Raw genomic sequence first — 18,024 nt, 5'->3', positions numbered from 1 at the left:
GATGACAATTCAATAATATGCATGTAATGTAAAGTACAAAAACCAAAACAACACACAGAGGTTTACATGGATCAGAGAAGCCCTCCTACATCCACGACCCGATAAATAGGTGAATCCACTTAACCTTAGGATTTATTGTTTTAGAGCTACAAGTCCGCTGATAAGTCTGGTAACCTTAAACTGATCCACGAGTTAACTGGTTGTGGTCGAGTTCAACCTTGCTTTCAAACAGTGAATAATTTACAGCTTACTTGCTTTCTACTTCCTACAACAAAACCTAACACATAGTAACTATGAGTAATATGTTACAATGAAGAACAAATTATGAAAAATTTAGATACTCAATCTAAGCTTCGAGATACACAATGACAATCAACCTAGAATATGGTGGGAAACTATTGTAGTATCCCAAGTGATAACTTGTATCGAAACTTGATCTTCTTAAGCATTTTGTTTCATTTCTAGTTACTTGCATTGCTATAAGATTGCTAGGACGTGTTTCGTAGGGCAGATAAGGGCAGATTAGATAGGTATCATGGCTTATCCGTCCGTTTGGTAGCCTGGATACTTAACAAGCCAGACTTGAGTTTAAGGCAAGGCTCGTGCCAAAATCATTGTTCCACTTCGAATCCCCATCCGCCGAACACCCTCGGATACCTAATCCAGTGTCCTAGATTAAGTTTTAGAAGACAAAATTGCCCTCTACTCAAGTTCTCCATTTCGTGAATTTTTGGTGAAAAACACAGGTAAAACTCATTGTCGACGGCGGCCTTCGATTTGGTGGTTGACGATTGGTAGTCCCTCCGGGGGCGGTGCTGCCACCTGAATTAGATAGGACTTCGATTTAGATCTGGGTCTTCTCACCCATCTAACTTAGTTACAAAGTTGGATTAAACTGAATTTAAGCCTTGCAAGCTTATTATCCTCAGTAAGTAGTGGTTTCACATCACATGTATGATCTGTTAATTGTTTCTTTTTAATCTACTCTGTTAGTAGAGATTTGGAAATTTTTAATTTGGCTGTCATCTTCCTAATTGTACTTCTCTCTCTAACATGAAGTGATTTGATCATTTCTTCGTCAGGCATCATCTTATCAACATGTTGTTTACCTTTTCGTCTATTTTCAAAATGCACAATTTCACCTTTCTCTATTTGTTTCTTTGCAATTGCCTAGATTATTCGGACTGACCTCACAGATATTATGAAAAATGCAGCAACCTCTTTTGGTGCCTCTCTCGTAAGAACTCCACTCTCCAAGTATTGTGGCATCCATTGAACAACCCTATCATTCTTCAAGTGTTTCAATTTGACATTTTGTAAGTGTTTGATGTAATGAATCTGTTGTTATGTTTTTGTGATGTGGTTTGGCTGTAATGAATTTGTGGAGTGTAAAACAAGTTATATAGTGTATAATTGGAGTTTAAATTTGGTGGGAATTAATTTTCCTCCTCTCGTTTTTTTTGCTAATCTCTAGACTAAAATTTGAGCTTTTGGCATCTGTTCAATTGTTAACGGAAATTTTTGTTTTTTATTCATTTATAATCATTGCTTTTAGAGTTAATTGCATATAAATTACTGAACTTTCAACAAATTTTCATTTTGCACATGAACTTTAAAACTTCATTTCTTCTCATTTTGCATATTTGCCCATTTTTCACCATGGTGACATGACATAAATATACTCGTTTAACATGAATATGTTGATCGTGTGAAAAAATAGAATTGACATTGTAATGTATAGTTAGATGGAAATGACGTCATTTTAGACCCAAAGTTTGACCAGAAAATGAACAAATATGCAAAATGAGAAGAAATTAATAGTTGAGTAATTTTAATAAAGATTTTAAAGTTCATGTGCAAAATGAGAATTTGTTGAAAGTTCAATAATTTATATGCAATTAACCCTTGCTTTTATAAATTTGTTCCTTTATTTATTCCTATTTGGCAGGCTCTATTGTCGACATAGTTGTTGCATTTTAATACTTACAATTAGTAATACCCTCACAATCTATTGTCGACATAATTGTTGCTTTAATTAGTGATTAAGTACTTACCATTAGTAATACCGTCACAATATATATGGTGGGAGTGGGATCATATATATAGTGATTTGATTAATCTCACTAAACTTCATATATTCATATTTTTCATTAATCTTTATAGTCATATTTTTTAAAAATACTAAAAATTACGGTCATATTTTAACAATTAGCTCAAAAAATTTGATACACAAATATTAATAATAAATAATTAAATTTTAAATATAAAGTTATTTTAAAATAATATTTATTTATATAAAAATATTATCTCTCATATATCGTATAGACGGAAAACTAATTAGTTATATAAAAAATGGTTAAGTATCAAATCCACCCCTAACATAGATGTCATTATCACGTTTAGCACCCAATGGTCGAGGTTGGGTCAACTAAACCCCCGAAATACTTAAATTCCTCCAATTAACCCCTACGACTTAACGGACGGTTAACGCCATTAACTATTTAATTTTTTATTATTATTTCATTGGTGGTGGGACCTACGCCTTCTTTTTCACCAAGCTCGCCGGAAACTCGTCGGAAAAACGCCGGAAACTTGCCACCGCCCCCGCTGCTTCTTACTGCATAGCAATCCTTAGCCTTATGTCGCACTCCTTGCGCCTGATCTTATCAGACAACACCCGCATAGCCTCACCGACCAGCTTGAATGCCTCTTCAGACGCCACGAAGGGGTTTTTATCGGGGTGAAGCATCAAAGCCAGCTTCTAGTATTGTTTTTTAATCGAATTGATGTGCGAGAACCTTTGCACCTACAGAATTTTGTAGTAGTCCAAAGTCGGCTTCTGCGTCTCTGCGCTGCCGTCGCGGCGGCGGCGCAGAGGATTTGGAAGGCGATGAGCATCTGCTACAGGTCGGAGATGGAGGGATGGAGGTCGCAGACGCGCTCGGTGTATGCGACGACGGAGGTGAGGTCGCCGGAATAGACTCTCCGTCGGGTTCCCTCTTTTTTTTTATAGTTCGCGTGCCCTAGCTTGAAATTTCTTCTTCGGTGAATCGAGTTTGCTGTCGCGTCTCCATCTCTCGCGCTCTCTTCTATCTCAATTTCTATCTCTCTCAAGCTCTCGCTCACTCTCTTCTCCTTTTTCGCGTAGGTCCCCGTCTCTGTCCGGTGCCGAATCGTCCCCCGCCACCGCTAGAAACCTCTCACTCCCTATCTCCTCTCCTGCTCCATCTATCTCTCAATACATCTCCCTCTCACACAAATTCAGTCATTGGTTTTTCTGTCACCAGAGCGTCGCCGCCGCCTTCATTAATCGGCAAGGATAAATTTGAGGTGAGTTCTTCCCTTCTTTCCGCTTCATCATTTTGTAAACAAAAATCCCTTGTTCCATTAAATTACTTGGCAGAATAATGGTATTGAGAATGGTATGCAGATTAAGTGTTCGCCGAAATGCTTGACAGAAGATTTAGCTGAATGGGAATTTGGTAACGAAGAGAAATGGTGGAAGGGTGGGGCCCACCGATTCAATTTTTTATTTTTATATTTAAAAAGGACGGCGTTAACCGTCTGTTAGGGCAGAGAGGTTAATTGGAGGAAATTAAGTACTTCGGGGATTTAGTTGACCCAACCTCGACCATAAGGTGCTAGATGTGATAAGGGTCTTTATGTTATAGGTGGATTTAATACTTAACCCTATAAAAAACAATACATCAATTGTAAATGATGTAACAAAAACTTTTTTTTTCTTGCTCCGAAAACACACTCTATAAATACCTAATTATGTGTTAGTATTTGTTTAATTTTGGATGAAAAAAGTAATTAGTAAGTTTAACATTGAATTATCAATAAAAACTGAAAAACTGATGGACGTGCAATAAATATGATAAGGACTTGTAATTAATCCTAAGTAGGGGTGGCTCTTTCCTAACTAGATCACTGCGTACAAGCAATAGATTAATTAATTAAGACCTAAGGGTGAAACTAACTGCGTGTTTAATGCCTACTAAGTACATCAATTTGCCAGCTGCCTTTCATTTGTGGTTTATATATATACTCCCTCCGTCCACCAATCAACTACCCATTTGATGGTCGGCACGGAAACTAAGAAAGCTGAAAAAGGTGGTGTAAAAGCGGTGTAAAAGACTAAAAGGGTAGTGTTAATATATTTGGATTACTTTTGCTAATCTTTCATTAGCTATTTGAAATTATTTTAATGCTTTGACTTATTAAAGTGTTCTTTTTTATTTTTTTATAAGCTATTTCTTTCTTTTTTTTACTCTTTAATTAAATGAACTGAAAACTGGAAAACAAATAAATTGAAAATTCAAAAATAAATAAATTGGAAATAAATAAATAAATAAATAAACTGAAAATTCGAAAATAAATAAATAAATTAATTAAAAACTGGAAAATAATTTTTTTAGAAAATAAATAAACTTAAAGTTCGAAATTAAATAAATAAATTGAAAAATCAGAAAATAAATAAACTGGAATTAAATAAATAAATAAATAAATAAATAAACTGAAAATTCGAAAATAAATAAATTAATTAAAATCTGGAAAATTATTTTTTACAGAAAATAAATAAACTAGAATTAAATAAATAAATTAAAATCTGGAAAATTATTTTTTTTTAAAAATAAATAAACTTAAAGTTCGAAAATAAATAAATAAACTGAAAATTCAGAAAATAAATAAATTAAAAATAAATAAATAAACTGAAAATTCAGAAACTAAATAAAATGGAATTAAATAAATAAATAAACTAAAAATTCAAAAAATAAATAAACTGGAAATAAATAAATAAACTTAAAATTCAAAAACAAATAAACTGGAAATAAATAATCTGGAATTAAAATTTTCAGAAGATAAATAAATAAATAAACTGAAAACTGAAAAATAAATAAACTGGAAATAAATAAATAAATAGAAAATTTGAAAATAAATAAACTGAAAATTCAGAAAATGTATAAACTGGAAATAAATAAACTGGAATTAAAATTTTCAGTAAATAAATAAACAAACTGAAAATTGAAAATTAAATGAACTGGAAATAAATAAATAAACTGAAAATTCGAAAATAAATAAAATGGAAATTCAGAAAACAAATAAACTGGAATTAAATTTTTTAGAAAATAAATAAATAAACTGAAAATTTAGAAAATAAATAAACTGGAAACAAATAAATGGATAAATAAACTGGAATTAAAATTTTCAGAAAATAAATAAATAAATAAATAAATAAATAAACTGAAAATTGAAAAATAAATAAACTGGAAATGAATAAATAATCTGAAAATTCGAAAATAAATAAACTGGAATTAAAATTTTCAGAAAATAAATAAATAAATAAACTGAAAATTGAATAATAAATAAACTGGAAATAAATAAATAATCTGAAAATTCGAAAATAAATAAACTGGAATTAAATTTTTCAGAAAATAAATAAATAAATAAATAAATTGTAAATTGAAAAATAAATAAACTGGAAAATAAATAAACTGGAATTAAATAAATACGTAAATTGAAAATTCAGAAAATAAATAAAGTGGAATTAAAATTTTCAGAAAATAAATAAATAAATACACTGAAAACTGGAAAATAATTTTTTTAGAAAATAAATAAACTGAAAATTCGAAAATAAATAAATATATATACTGAAAATTTCAAAAATAAATAAATTGGAAATAAAATTTTCCGAAAATAAATAAACTAGAAATTTAAAATATCCTACTCCATTTAATTAACATCAAAATTGGATTAAGTAGACAATTAATGGTAGAGTGTGGTGGGTCCAATTGGTAAAGTGTAGTAATTGAAAAAAGTAAGGGAGGGTATATATGTCCAAAAAGCAGAGTAGGTAGTTAATTGGTGGACAAAATTTTTGAGGCAAATGGGTAGTTGATTGGTGGACGGAGGGAGTATATATATATATATATATATATATATATATATATATATATATATATATATATATATATAGGGAGAGGTTCAGGAAAGAACCATAAATAAAAGAAGACCAGAGAACCATTTTCAGCCATTCGATCATCAAGATCTACGGTGGATACATCATCTTGTTGGATGAATGCAGATCCTGGGTTCGAATCCTGAAGGGAGCAATTTTTTTTATTTTTTTGATTGCATTAATTTTAACAGCGGATGCATTAATTTTTACAGTGAATGCATTAGATTTGATGGTTCTCCCGTTCTCACAAATAATGTAGTTCTCTCTATATAGGGTGTGGTTCTAGAGAGAACTACATTATTTGTGAGAACGAGAGAACCATCAAATCTAATGCATTCACTGTAAAAATTAATGCATCCGCTGTTAAAATTAATGCAATCAAAAAAATAAAAAAAATTGCTCCCTTCAGGATTCGAACCCAGGATCTGCATTCATCCAACAAGATGATGCATCCACCGTAGATCTTGATGATCGAATGGCTGAAAATGGTTCTCTGGTCTTCTTTTATTTATGGTTCTTTCCTGAACCTCTCCCTATATATATATATATATATATATATATATATATATATATATATATATATATATATATATATAGGGGAGAGCTAGAATAAAAACATATTTTTTTTTATAAAATATGAACAATTTTCAGCCCTTAGATCATCAATTTGCCAGCTGCCTTTCATTCTAAGACATGGAAAATTGATTCCCAAGGAAAATTCATTTATATTTTTCCCTTTGAAAGCAACCAGGTGCATGGTAGTATAATATCAAAACGCTTTGTTTTTTTTAGAAACAAAACCCAACTCTATGGACGTAGTTAATTTACTCTTTTCTTGTACTATCTTGCCTTTTAAATTTTTAATATTTTGTTTCAGATCATTTGGATTATAACTGAAAAATATCGAGCCTAAGAGCTCACCTCATAAATTTAAATCTTTAACTTTTTTGTTTTAATGAAGTTTATAAGAGAATGAATTTTAGAAATTCGTTCTTAATTAAAGTTTGAGTAGGTGCCAAAAAGTAATAAACAACTAAACACACCTATCTATTTTAAGGCAAGAAAAATAAAATAATAGAAGTAGTCTGCTCAATATAGGAAATAATACTCCTCGAGAAATAGACAATTAACAAATTGAAATTCGCTACAGAATCTCTATGAAGGACAAATTAAGCTAATTGACTTGGTCAATCACAAATATTTAAGCGATAAATTGACAACTCATTTAGCATCCATACAAAATTCTAAATAAAAAAATCGGCAAAGAATAGACGATTCTAACAAATATAACACCACAAAACAATTTGATATTTAGACACTAGTGTATATATCTCCAATGCTCGTAGCTGTAAATTTTGGTTTTATATTATTGGAAGATGGAGAATAATTTGCAGCTACAACATAACAGAGACACAAAAACAAGAATGAAGGGATTAGGTGATACTAACACATCAAATCAAGAATCGTGAGATGGATTTACGCTTTTGCCATTAGATTTTAGGCACCACCGACAAAAATGAATATATATATATATGCGCATGTATACAAGTTACAACTCTTCACGTGGGAATTAGCTCACATGCACTGCCTACCACCATCGTATCAATCGGAACATTAAATAGGATGCAACATTAATTAATGCTTACGGCTGATAAATTTGATTTTTAATTATGTTAATTTAGTGGTTTGATATTGCTATCGTTAATTAGTTGTTAGAATTAATGAATAAATACACAAACTTTTACTCATTTTTAGTTTTGTATATGAACTTAAAATTGTCCCACATACATGATTTTTTTTTAAATTTCACATGCAAATAAAATTAAAATTGATGTGACAATCAAAACAATATCGTTTTAAATGTCATATAAGATCTATACTAATAGAAAAAGAGCTTAAGGCAGTCTTAAACACAGCTTGTGAATTGCCTATTTTACCCATATTATATATTTATTACTATTATATCTATAAAATATAAATCTATTTTGATATACATTTATTTGTCACCCAAATCTATAAAAAAATACTTATTTTGCATTAGAAAAGAACCTTAGACACAACATGTGGATTGCCTATTTTTCCCCTAATACATATTTTATTTTAAGATTATATTACATATTATATATTTATAAGAATATATTAATTCATTAAATAATACACTAAATCTATGCGATATATATACTAAAAAAATACACATTATCACTTCCAACTCACCCTATCTCTCTTATCTCCTCTTTTCTTTCTCATCACCGCAGTTTCTGACATTAGCAAAAGCCTGCTCCGGTGTTTTTGAACACTGCCCTTCTTACCGCCATCACCTACAACCTATATGGGTAAGGATCCTGTACTGTGCACAGCATGGTGCTGTGCACAAAAACAGGGGGAATTGGTATTTTTGGATTTTTTATTTTTATTAAAATTTTAATTATTTTCTTCCAATTTGAATGCACTTGAATGCACATCACCCTGCTGTGCACATCAGAGGGGATCTTTTTCCCAACCTATATAAGGTGCTGAAACTTTACAATCAAGTATGCCTGAAGTGCATTCGCTACTTGATTTTATACAATTTTATATATATGCCCCAAACTATATCCCTTAAAAAAGATAACCAGTACTTTATTCAGGGGCGGAGCTAGGGGTGGGACAGGGGGGTCACTGGCCCCCTTGGGATTTTCAAAAATAATAGGGATATTTTTGTAATTTTATATTAAAAATAAAAAATATATAATTTTATCTACATTATTATTATGTTGAGCTATTTTAAACTGTAATTGGTATGCAATATTTAGAGTTAATTAAGACGTTTTGAAAAAGTGAGCACATAATTAATTTATACATATCATGATTGGATTGGATTCTAGAGATTTATTTTTTTAATTTGATATTGAAAGTTACTTTGTCTTACAAAGTTTTATGAGATTTTTGCAAATAAAATCACAAACTATTTCAAATTTGTAATTTTAACGTGACTTTTGACTGTGGCGAATTAAATCATTATTTTTTCAATTTTTTAATTACGTCCCCTATTTTTTTTTTCGATCGTCAGAGTGTTGAATTGCACCTTACGTGGATTAGTAAAGACGACGTCGTTTTTGTGAGGCCTAAACGACGTCGTTTCGTACAATTTCAATTAATTTTTTTTCCAAATTAGAAAGAACCTGTATCTTGTATTTGCACCATAATTTTCAATATGTAGTAATTTTATTGCAAAATACATCGTAACATGAATATTACATGGAGAAATAATTCACACAAACTTCAAGTTAACAATTCGACAATCGAAAAAATTGGGGGATGAAATTTCAAAAATTAAAAACGATGAGTGATTTACTTCGCCACACTTTCAAAATTACGTTAAAAAAATTTGGACCCCCCTGAATCGAAAGTCTGGCTCCGCCCCTGACTTTATTCTACAAATATAACTATATATATCCCAACTAGCAATGTTTGTAATTTGTAAATTACCCCAACTATAGTCATATACTTTTCTTTTTAATTTGTCCATTCATAATCATATTTTCTAAAAATAATATGTGGTCCCCACCACTCTTCATATATTAAATAAATTGTTTCTATCCACTTTATATTCTTGACATTTTATTTTTAATTTTCATGTTCAGTTTTATTGTGTTATTATAAGTGGAACTAATTTTTTTTAAATCCTCATCCGGTGTATATATATATAATTATATATATGTAGTGTGACATTTTGATGTGCAGTCCTGGTACAAGACGATTCATGAATTTTGGTACTTGAATATTTAACTACGTGACATCATCTTGATTCTAGAATCACTAATATTCGTCCTTTTTTTCCTGTCTCTCACTCTCGCTATGCAGCATTAAATGGAGTCTCCATGATTCTGTTGCATTATAGCCAGTTTGGAGTTCCAATAATCCGAACAAAAAATTAGAGATCTCGAGCACTAGTATTTTACGTAGAACATATCAATATTCATATTAAAGTGTTGCAAAACTACTGTTTATATTTGTTGCGACTATGAATTAATATATCGAGATGATTGTGAGGTGTCGGGCTGATTAAAAGCGTTACTTCTACTATCCTCAATTTCACACCCACTTCACAAATCAACATCATTATACTTAATTGCACTTCTGTTTAAAATATACGATTTTAAAGAATTTATGTTTGTTGTGAGTGAAAAAAAAAAGTTTTATTTTTATTGTGAGTTATGAGTTATGACAGATAAAAAAGAAAATGTAAGAATACAATTCACGGATGGAGAGAGTATGCATAAAATTTAACATAAAATTAAAAAAAAAAGTGTTATAAAATACATGCAACTAGAAAACTCACTAAGTTAGATCGCAATGTTGAAACTCGCTAAATCATAATGCATAATGAGAACTCGCGAAATGTATGTTTAGATCAAATATGTAGGATGCTGTTCTTTTAAATGTATGATCCGTCCACGTTACAATTCCGACGTACCACATCATATATATTTAATTTGGTCGAAGAGGTAAATACTGGTAAAATTACTAATGAATAGTTAATTTATTTTTTTAATATTTTTAAAAATTCATGTTAAAAATCTGAATTTGCTTGGAATTAATGTATTTTATATGCCAACTAGTTTGTTGCCCGTCGAATTTCGACGGAATTAATTATTATATATAAATTTTGTTAATAATTTTAAATATAAATTTAATAATTATACAATATGTGGATTATGAACTTCGTTTATGTACTCGTATTCGTTTTAAACTCAACTAAAAGTGATTTTACTACCCATTCTCATTTTAAATTCATAATAGTAATATCTGCTAATTATCCGAATATGCTTAAATTTATGAATTATCTAAATAATCAAATATAAGTTTTTACGATATTAGTTGTGTATCTCAATAAAAACTCATAAAATTTCAAAATAAACATTAACAATAAATAATAAAAGATTAATAAATAGAGAAAATTTACGTAAGTATGTAGATAATTTTTTATTTAGATTCTACCATTAGTGAAGTCTTCCACAAAAAATAAATGTGGATTCCTGAACATCTATATGTATCATGTATGAGTTAACAATAAATGGTATGAATAATAAAAACTATATAATTTATGCACTTATTTAAAACTTATATATTTTTACTTGTGCCAAACCTAATTTAAAAGTAATTTTAATTATTCGCCTGTCCAAACTGACAAACATGTGAGAGAGAGTTACTCTCTTTCCAAACACATAGTATAAAATAATGTCCGTTAATTATCTGGACTCATTTAAATTTTATAAAATATCTAAATAAACAATATAAATTATTATAGTTATTGGTTAACTAACTCAATAAAAGCTTACAATCAATGTCTTTATGAACATTACAAAGTATACATTTATAATAAATAGCATAAATTATAAAAGATTAAAAATTAATTTATAATAAATGTAGAAATTATATATTATACGAAATATTTTTAAAATTTATATATCAGTCATGTCGCAGACCCAATTCAAAAATATTTTTACTACCGGTTCCCGTCAAAACACGTATAGTAATATTTGCTAATTTTTCTCAAACTCGTTTAAGTCTATAAATATCTAAAAAGTCAAATATAAGTTGTTACAATAATTGATTATCTGTCTTATTGAAAATCAAAACATTACAAAGTAAATATTAATAATACCTAGTATAAATAATAAAAGTGGCTGGTACCTTTCTCTATGATTAATAACACACTATCAACTAAACATTTCTTAAAACTCATGTCAACCAATTTCATAAATTAGGAAATTATACAATTTACGAAGCATGTTTAGAATTTATATACCCGTACTCATCTCATATCTGATAAAAAAAATAATTTTATTGCTTGTCCTTTTCCCAAACTCATATAATGATACTGCTTACTACCTGAAATTGTTTACATTTATAAATATTTAAATAATAAAATATAAATGGTTACAATAATTGATTATTCATCTCAATAAAATTTTGACATTACAAAGTAAATATTAATAAATTGTTTAAATAACACAAATAAAATACGCTCTTTGTATTATTTATCGTATTGATAAAGGAAATTACTATCTTGTAGTCGCTAAGGGAAGTATAACAATTCTAGAGATGTCGTATTAATTATTGCTATATATATACTAATGGGCATTGATCTAATTACTTAAGTTGAACTTTTTCTTTAAAAAATGGTATTAAAGAAATAAAAATACATTCACACATTAATCCTTTAAATAGTTAGAACTTCTAATTTATTGTCCGGAAAAAAAATATTTTATCAACAGTTAAACTTTAATTTATCAACGCATATAAGTTTTAAATTTTCACTCCACTTGCCCTATCATATGCAATTTAGTTTTGGGTGTGAAGTGATAAAAATTGGAAATGCAAAGTTTAAAACTGAACTTTATTTAATGCGCTAATTGGTTCACACATAACATATGTAATAATGGTTGCATGTATAATGTTATTCTCAACCAATGTAAATTATGTAATTATGAGCACATAGTTTTATAGATGTCGTACGATTTATTATTTTGAAGCCTATTAATTAACAATGTATATAATAATTTTCCTCTAACATAGTAGGTAACTTAAGGTATATAAATATATATACCAAGAATCTACAAATCTAGGTCATAATAGTTTATTAAAAAATATTTCTAAATAAAACTTTGTATCCTATCAACGATGTCATGAGCAAGTGCTTGTTTGGTTAGGTAGATAAATGAAAAGAGAATGGAATGGAATAAAAAGGAGGAATGATAACAATTATTACTTTTATTGAGTGTTTGATTCAACAATGGAAATGAATCACTAATACGAGATTCCTTTATTTTGTTTCTTCTATATTTTGAAGGGTAACAAATTAGGTGATTGATAAAGGTAATTGTTACTAATTTATTACCCAAACTAAACAACAATTAATAGTGTCAATTAATTGAATCCATTTCCAACCTTCGTCCAACTCAATATGGGTTTAGTATGGGACAATTCACGTGAATTATGTAGAAATTTCTTCATCATTAAATAGTAGTAATATTTTGTAAGTGGCGAAGGATGGGGAATGGACGGAGGAAGGATGGGTGTGGGATCTCAAGTGGCGAAGGGAGCTGAGGGAGAGGGAGAAGGAGATGGAGGAAAATTTGAGGTCAGTCATTGGGGCGCTTTCTCCTTGCCTAGAACTTATGGACGGCTGGAGCTGGAATAACGCAGCGGGGGGGAACTTCTCGACTAAAGCGGCCTATGAGGAGTGCGCAAAGGCGGAAGGTGATCATTTTGGGAGACACATTGAAGCTACTGCCCAAATGTGGACGGCACCGGCTCCTCACAAAGCCAGAGTGACAGCTTGGAGAAGCATTTGTAACAGGCTGCCAACCTGCGAAAACCTTCTCAAAAGGAATGTCCTCATCCCAGCCGAAGAACAGTGGTGCAATGCATGTGTGTGGAGGGAGGAAACAGCTGAACATTCTTTTCTCCATTGTCCGAAAGTCGATCGCGTGTGGGACAAAATCCATCAATGGATTGGAATGGAAACGGCTAAACCACAAAAAGTCGAAGATCATTTCATATCTTTCATTGGAGGAGGAAGAGGTAAAAGAAACAAGAACTTCCTTAAAGCTCTTTGGATTGGGACTGTTTGGCTGATCTGGAAGTATAGGAATGAGAGTAGGTTTGAGAACAAGAATTGGGAGGTGTCCAATCTTGTTAATGAGGTCAAAGGGAGGCTTTGGAGCTGGAACAAAATCTTCCATATTGTCGAGTTCAATGTTTCTTTTACCTTGTGGTGCTCTAACGAGTTCGCACCACTTGTTTGATGTTTTTGGTACTCCTAGTACCACCCCAGTTTTTTAATGAATTTTTTTATTGATCAAAAAAAAAAAAAAAAAGTAGTAATATTTTGTAAGTAATTATTTTTCAAAATTAAATTTTATAATCAACAACGTTTTTTTTTTTGCATGACAAGAAAATAAATGAGCACAGGTCCCGAAGACGAGAGCGACAATTATTTTATTACAAGTAAATGACAGAAAAAAAATTAGAATGGACGTGACGACGGATGCAATTGAAATCGATAATGAGAATTTAATATCGAGATCTCTAACTAATTATTCCTCTATGATATCATATACCCCCACCCAAAAAAATAATGGAAAAGAAAAGAAAAGTCATCCTATCTCACGAGAACCCCACGTGGCCTGTCCCATTGAGCAGAGAACACTCTTCCCCTACATGCAACTCCACCAACTCCAACAAAAGCCGTTGAATTCCGAGCTACGTTGACTTATGCTTAATCCACGGCTAAGCTTCTCACTGGACCACCGCATTAATCTCATATATATGCATGGCTTCCTCTATTTTTGAGCACGAATCATTATTACTACTCACTATAAGTTATGACTTACCAAAAAAATAATTAAAAAAAGAAAAGAAATAATGAATCTTGTGTGAAAATAAAGAGCTATGACTTGACTCTAGCTTACTTTGGAAATTGTCAGCTTCAGATCTCTGGATGAATATTACTCCATATGAATCCTGTGCATTGAATCATCCTCAACTCCTACCGGTTTTCCTGACGATATTTTTGCCCCCCATTTTGGTCCAGTTTTGTATTTACTAGAGAAATATCATTAATCCTTTTCCATCATATACAAGTAGTAGGCAAAAAGTGAAGTCACTTTTCACTCAAAACTTTCTTGCACCTCATTGATTTCAGACAGCCAAGAATCACATTTTCTTTAACTTTTATGGGATGCTCAGGTGAAATCATAGCCGCCCTTTTTCCTATTACCATATGATTCTTTCATCTCCTCATTGAATACTTGGAGATTCTAGTGATGGAGTATTCATGGATTCCGCTGTGTTTGCTTGCTACATTTGTCCTCGTATCGGAAGCACAGTTAGTTCCAACAGAGAGCAGAATCCTATTCCAAATCCAGCAGCTTCTAGAATACCCACAAGCTCTTGAGACATGGAGCAACTGGACCAACTTCTGCTTCCTCCCTCCCACGCCCACCCTCACAATCGTGTGTTCCCAAAATCACGTCACAGAGCTAACCATCGTCGGAAACAGAACCTCCCCTTCCCACGCTCTCTCCGCCAGATTCTCCACCGATTCATTCTTCACCGTCCTCACTAAGCTCCCAAATCTGCAGAAACTCTCGCTCGTCTCCTTAGGTCTGTGGGGCCCCCTGCCGCCAAAAATCAACCGTTTCCGCTCGCTTCAAGTTCTCAACATCAGCTCCAACTTCATCGCCGGCCAACTGCCTACCTCTGTTTCGACTTATCCGAGGTTGACAAGCCTAGTTCTGCGTGACAATCTCTTCAATGGGAGTCTTCCTGATCTATCTACTTTAACCTTGCTGCAAGAGCTCGATTTGAGAGACAACTATTTTGGGCCCAAGTTTCCATCCCTAGGCACCAATCTTGTGTTCATCAATCTTGCCAACAATTCTCTGAGATCCGAAATCCCTCAAGATTTGAACAAGTTGTACAAGCTTCAATATCTTGATGCTTCGTCTAATAAGCTGGTTGGCCCGATTCCTTCCTTCTTGTTTTCATTGCCGCTGATTGAGCACATTAGTGTTGCCAAGAATCAGCTGACTGGGACGTTTCCTCCCAATGCTTCTTGCAGTGGGAATCTCAGCTTCGTTGATGTTTCGAGCAATCTTTTGATTGGGAAGTTACCTTCTTGTCTTGCTCCCAACGTCGGGAACAGAACGGTTCTGATAATGTGGAACTGTCTGTCTAACACAACCTCCAAGTATCAGAGGCCGAATGCTTTCTGCCGGAAAGATGCACTGGCCGTTATGCCTCCTGCGAGGAGGAAGGAAGAGGAATCTACCTTGAAATTGGGCATTGTGCTTGGAGTTATTGGTGGGATTGTGGCGATTTTGGGTGTTTTGGGGCTGTTGATTCTTGTTATTTATAGAAAGTTGCAGAGGAAAGGGCTTAATGAATTCAGAAGTGAGAGTTTTGTGATGGAGAAAGGCTCTCCAATTGGAAGTAAGCACCAATGCAACAATGCTTGCATATAACTTGAGTCTACACTCATTTTGATCTGATTTGAATCCTTTGATCAGGGCACGTTCCGCAGCCGATGAGGATGACGTCTCTTGGGCTGCCACCGTACCACGTGTTCACACTCGAGGATATGGAAGACGCGACCAACAACTTTGATCCATCCAATCTAGTGGGAGAAGGATCACAAGGGCAGGTAGATATACATATTGCTGTGTTTCTTGTGTGTGTGTTTGTGTTGAACTTCAATATGACATCTTTGTGTAAAAATGATGAAACAGCAGCTATACAGAGGAAGGGTGAGAGATGGGTCAGTGGTGCTTGTGAAATGCTTGAAGCTAAAGCAGAAGCATTCAGCTCAGGCTCTGCAGCAGCACATGGAGGTGATATCCAAGCTGAGGCACCGGCACTTGGTGAGCGTGCTAGGCCACTGCGTCGTCTCCTACCACGACCACCCCAGCACGGCCTCCACCGTCTTCATCGTGCTTGAGAACATGTCTAACGCCTCATTGAGGGACCATCTCATGGGTACACAGCACACCACTTGGTCATCACAACGAGTGAGTTATTTGGATAGCAGCTTACTTATATATTTTCGTGATCAACAGATTGGAGAAAAAGAGAAGCCCTGAAATGGCCGCAGAGAATGGGCATCAGCATGGGCGTAGCCAGAGGGATTCAGTACCTGCACACCGCCGGAATTGTTGGGAACGACATCAAAATCGACACCATTCTTTTAGATGAGAGCCTCACTGCCAGAATCAGTAGCTACAACATCATCATACCGTCTAAGGTCAGACCAAACCACAAACTCAAACCAACACAAAGTTGTTGACATTGTTGGTTTGATGACAGGTGGGAACAGAAAGTCCTCTGCATGGATCAGACGCCTCAAATTCAGAAAGCAGACAAAATCCAGAAAAGGAAGATATATATAGGCTGGGAGCTATTCTTGTTCAACTCATCACTGGTAGACCTATAGACTCTCAAACTGAACTACAAGACCTTAAATTTCAGGTAATTTCACATTTTGCATTCTTACATACATTACCTCAAACTTTAATCTCTAACATAACTTGAGCATGTTACAGTTGGAGAGGAGCTTAGCAGAATCACCATCGAAACTACGAGACTTGATTGATCCGTCGATGCGTGGGACCTTTGCCTATGAATCGTTGAAAACAGTGGTGCAGATCAGCATAAACTGCTTGAGCAAAGAAGCGATGGGGCGGCCGACGGTGGAGGATGTGCTGTGGCATATGCAGTATTCGGTGCAGGTTCAAGAAGGATGGACCAACAGTGGCAACCTTAGTGGAAATCTTAGTGGAAACCTTACTAACAGAATCTGATTATGCCAATATATACTTTCATTACTTTGATGCATCAAGTCATAATCTGATTCCACTAAACAGGATTTGTATCTAGCAAATTTTTATGATAAATTTTGTAAAAAAGTCTCTGTTTTTTCCATCTTAGTATAATGCAAAAGAGCGCCTATCCTTGTACTTTTTTTTCTTTTCATACATCAATGCAAAAAGGGCCCATATGAAAATTGTGAAATTGTGTATGTATACTGCACAATTTGTTGACTAAGATTATACTGAATTCACAACTTGTGTAAGAGGGGAAATTTGAAGTTATTTGATGCCATTACTTGTATTTCGATCTGTAAGATTCGGAATAAGAAACTTAGTTGATAGGCAAATGACTGGTGAGCTCTTACAAGTTTTTTAGTAAAGTAGCGTTACAAACAAATGTTTATCTGGTAGTACGTGCTTGCCCTCAATCATTTTAACTAGTAATGAACATGGTTGCACTTAATTTCAGTTTCTGAGTGCTGGGATAGTATATACTATGCTGTAATTTTTAGCTGATAGTGGTTGCTTTATTCCGTAGCATCTCTGTAATGTTTGCCTATCAAGAAGGTGCAGTATAGCAACTACATGCTTCATTTCATTTTATCATGCTCAAAACGGTCTTTCCCCTTCCTGCAATTTGGTTATTTTGGATTACTTTAAAGTTAAATTATATAGCCATTTGAGTAATTTTCAACTTGCTGTACTGGA

At 32.8% G+C, this 18,024-nt stretch overlaps 1 protein-coding gene and 2 long non-coding RNA genes across 4 annotated transcripts; 2 read left to right on the top strand and 1 right to left on the bottom strand.

Annotated features, from left to right (window-relative positions):
• The first annotated feature begins 2,330 nt into the window (after window positions 1-2,330).
• On the top strand, window positions 2,331-3,785 carry LOC130995742 (uncharacterized). The gene is made up of 2 exons (XR_009092259.1): window positions 2,331-3,330; window positions 3,431-3,785. It is a non-coding gene; the product is annotated as an uncharacterized LOC130995742 (long non-coding RNA).
• Window positions 3,786-13,998: 10,213 nt separating this feature from the next.
• Window positions 13,999-14,548, bottom strand: LOC130995741 (uncharacterized). The gene is made up of 2 exons (XR_009092258.1): window positions 14,422-14,548; window positions 13,999-14,292 (listed from the first exon to the last, which is right to left on the bottom strand). It is a non-coding gene; the product is annotated as an uncharacterized LOC130995741 (long non-coding RNA).
• Window positions 14,327-17,463, top strand: LOC130995740 (probable LRR receptor-like serine/threonine-protein kinase At1g14390). 2 transcript variants are annotated; one of them, XM_057921143.1, is made up of 6 exons: window positions 14,327-15,943; window positions 16,021-16,154; window positions 16,243-16,486; window positions 16,567-16,751; window positions 16,814-16,975; window positions 17,050-17,463. In XM_057921143.1, exons 1-6 carry the CDS (start codon window positions 14,776-14,778, stop codon window positions 17,305-17,307), a joined length of 2,151 nt encoding a protein of 716 aa, XP_057777126.1. In that variant the 5' UTR covers window positions 14,327-14,775; the 3' UTR covers window positions 17,308-17,463. The 2 variants fall into 2 exon arrangements, with proteins under 2 accessions (XP_057777126.1, XP_057777124.1); XM_057921141.1 differs by having other exon boundaries at window positions 14,417-15,943; window positions 16,240-16,486.
• The last annotated feature ends 561 nt before the right edge of the window (window positions 17,464-18,024 follow it).

Source organism: Salvia miltiorrhiza, chromosome 7 (assembly GCF_028751815.1).
Source record: "Salvia miltiorrhiza cultivar Shanhuang (shh) chromosome 7, IMPLAD_Smil_shh, whole genome shotgun sequence".
In the NCBI taxonomy this organism is placed as follows: Eukaryota; Viridiplantae; Streptophyta; class Magnoliopsida; order Lamiales; family Lamiaceae; genus Salvia; species Salvia miltiorrhiza.
Note: the sequence above shows the minus strand (reverse complement) of the source record. Positions and strands in the feature narration are given on the sequence as shown.

Bases quoted from the DNA above. Each gene is read 5' to 3' on its own strand.
- LOC130995740 (XM_057921141.1), top strand. From the start codon at position 14,776: ATGGAGTATTCATGGATTCCGCTGTGTTTGCTTGCTACATTTGTCCTC. The intron at 16,752-16,813 runs GTCAGACCAAAC...GTTTGATGACAG, and splicing joins ACATCATCATACCGTCTAAG to GTGGGAACAGAAAGTCCTCT. The intron at 16,976-17,049 runs GTAATTTCACAT...AGCATGTTACAG, and splicing joins TACAAGACCTTAAATTTCAG to TTGGAGAGGAGCTTAGCAGA.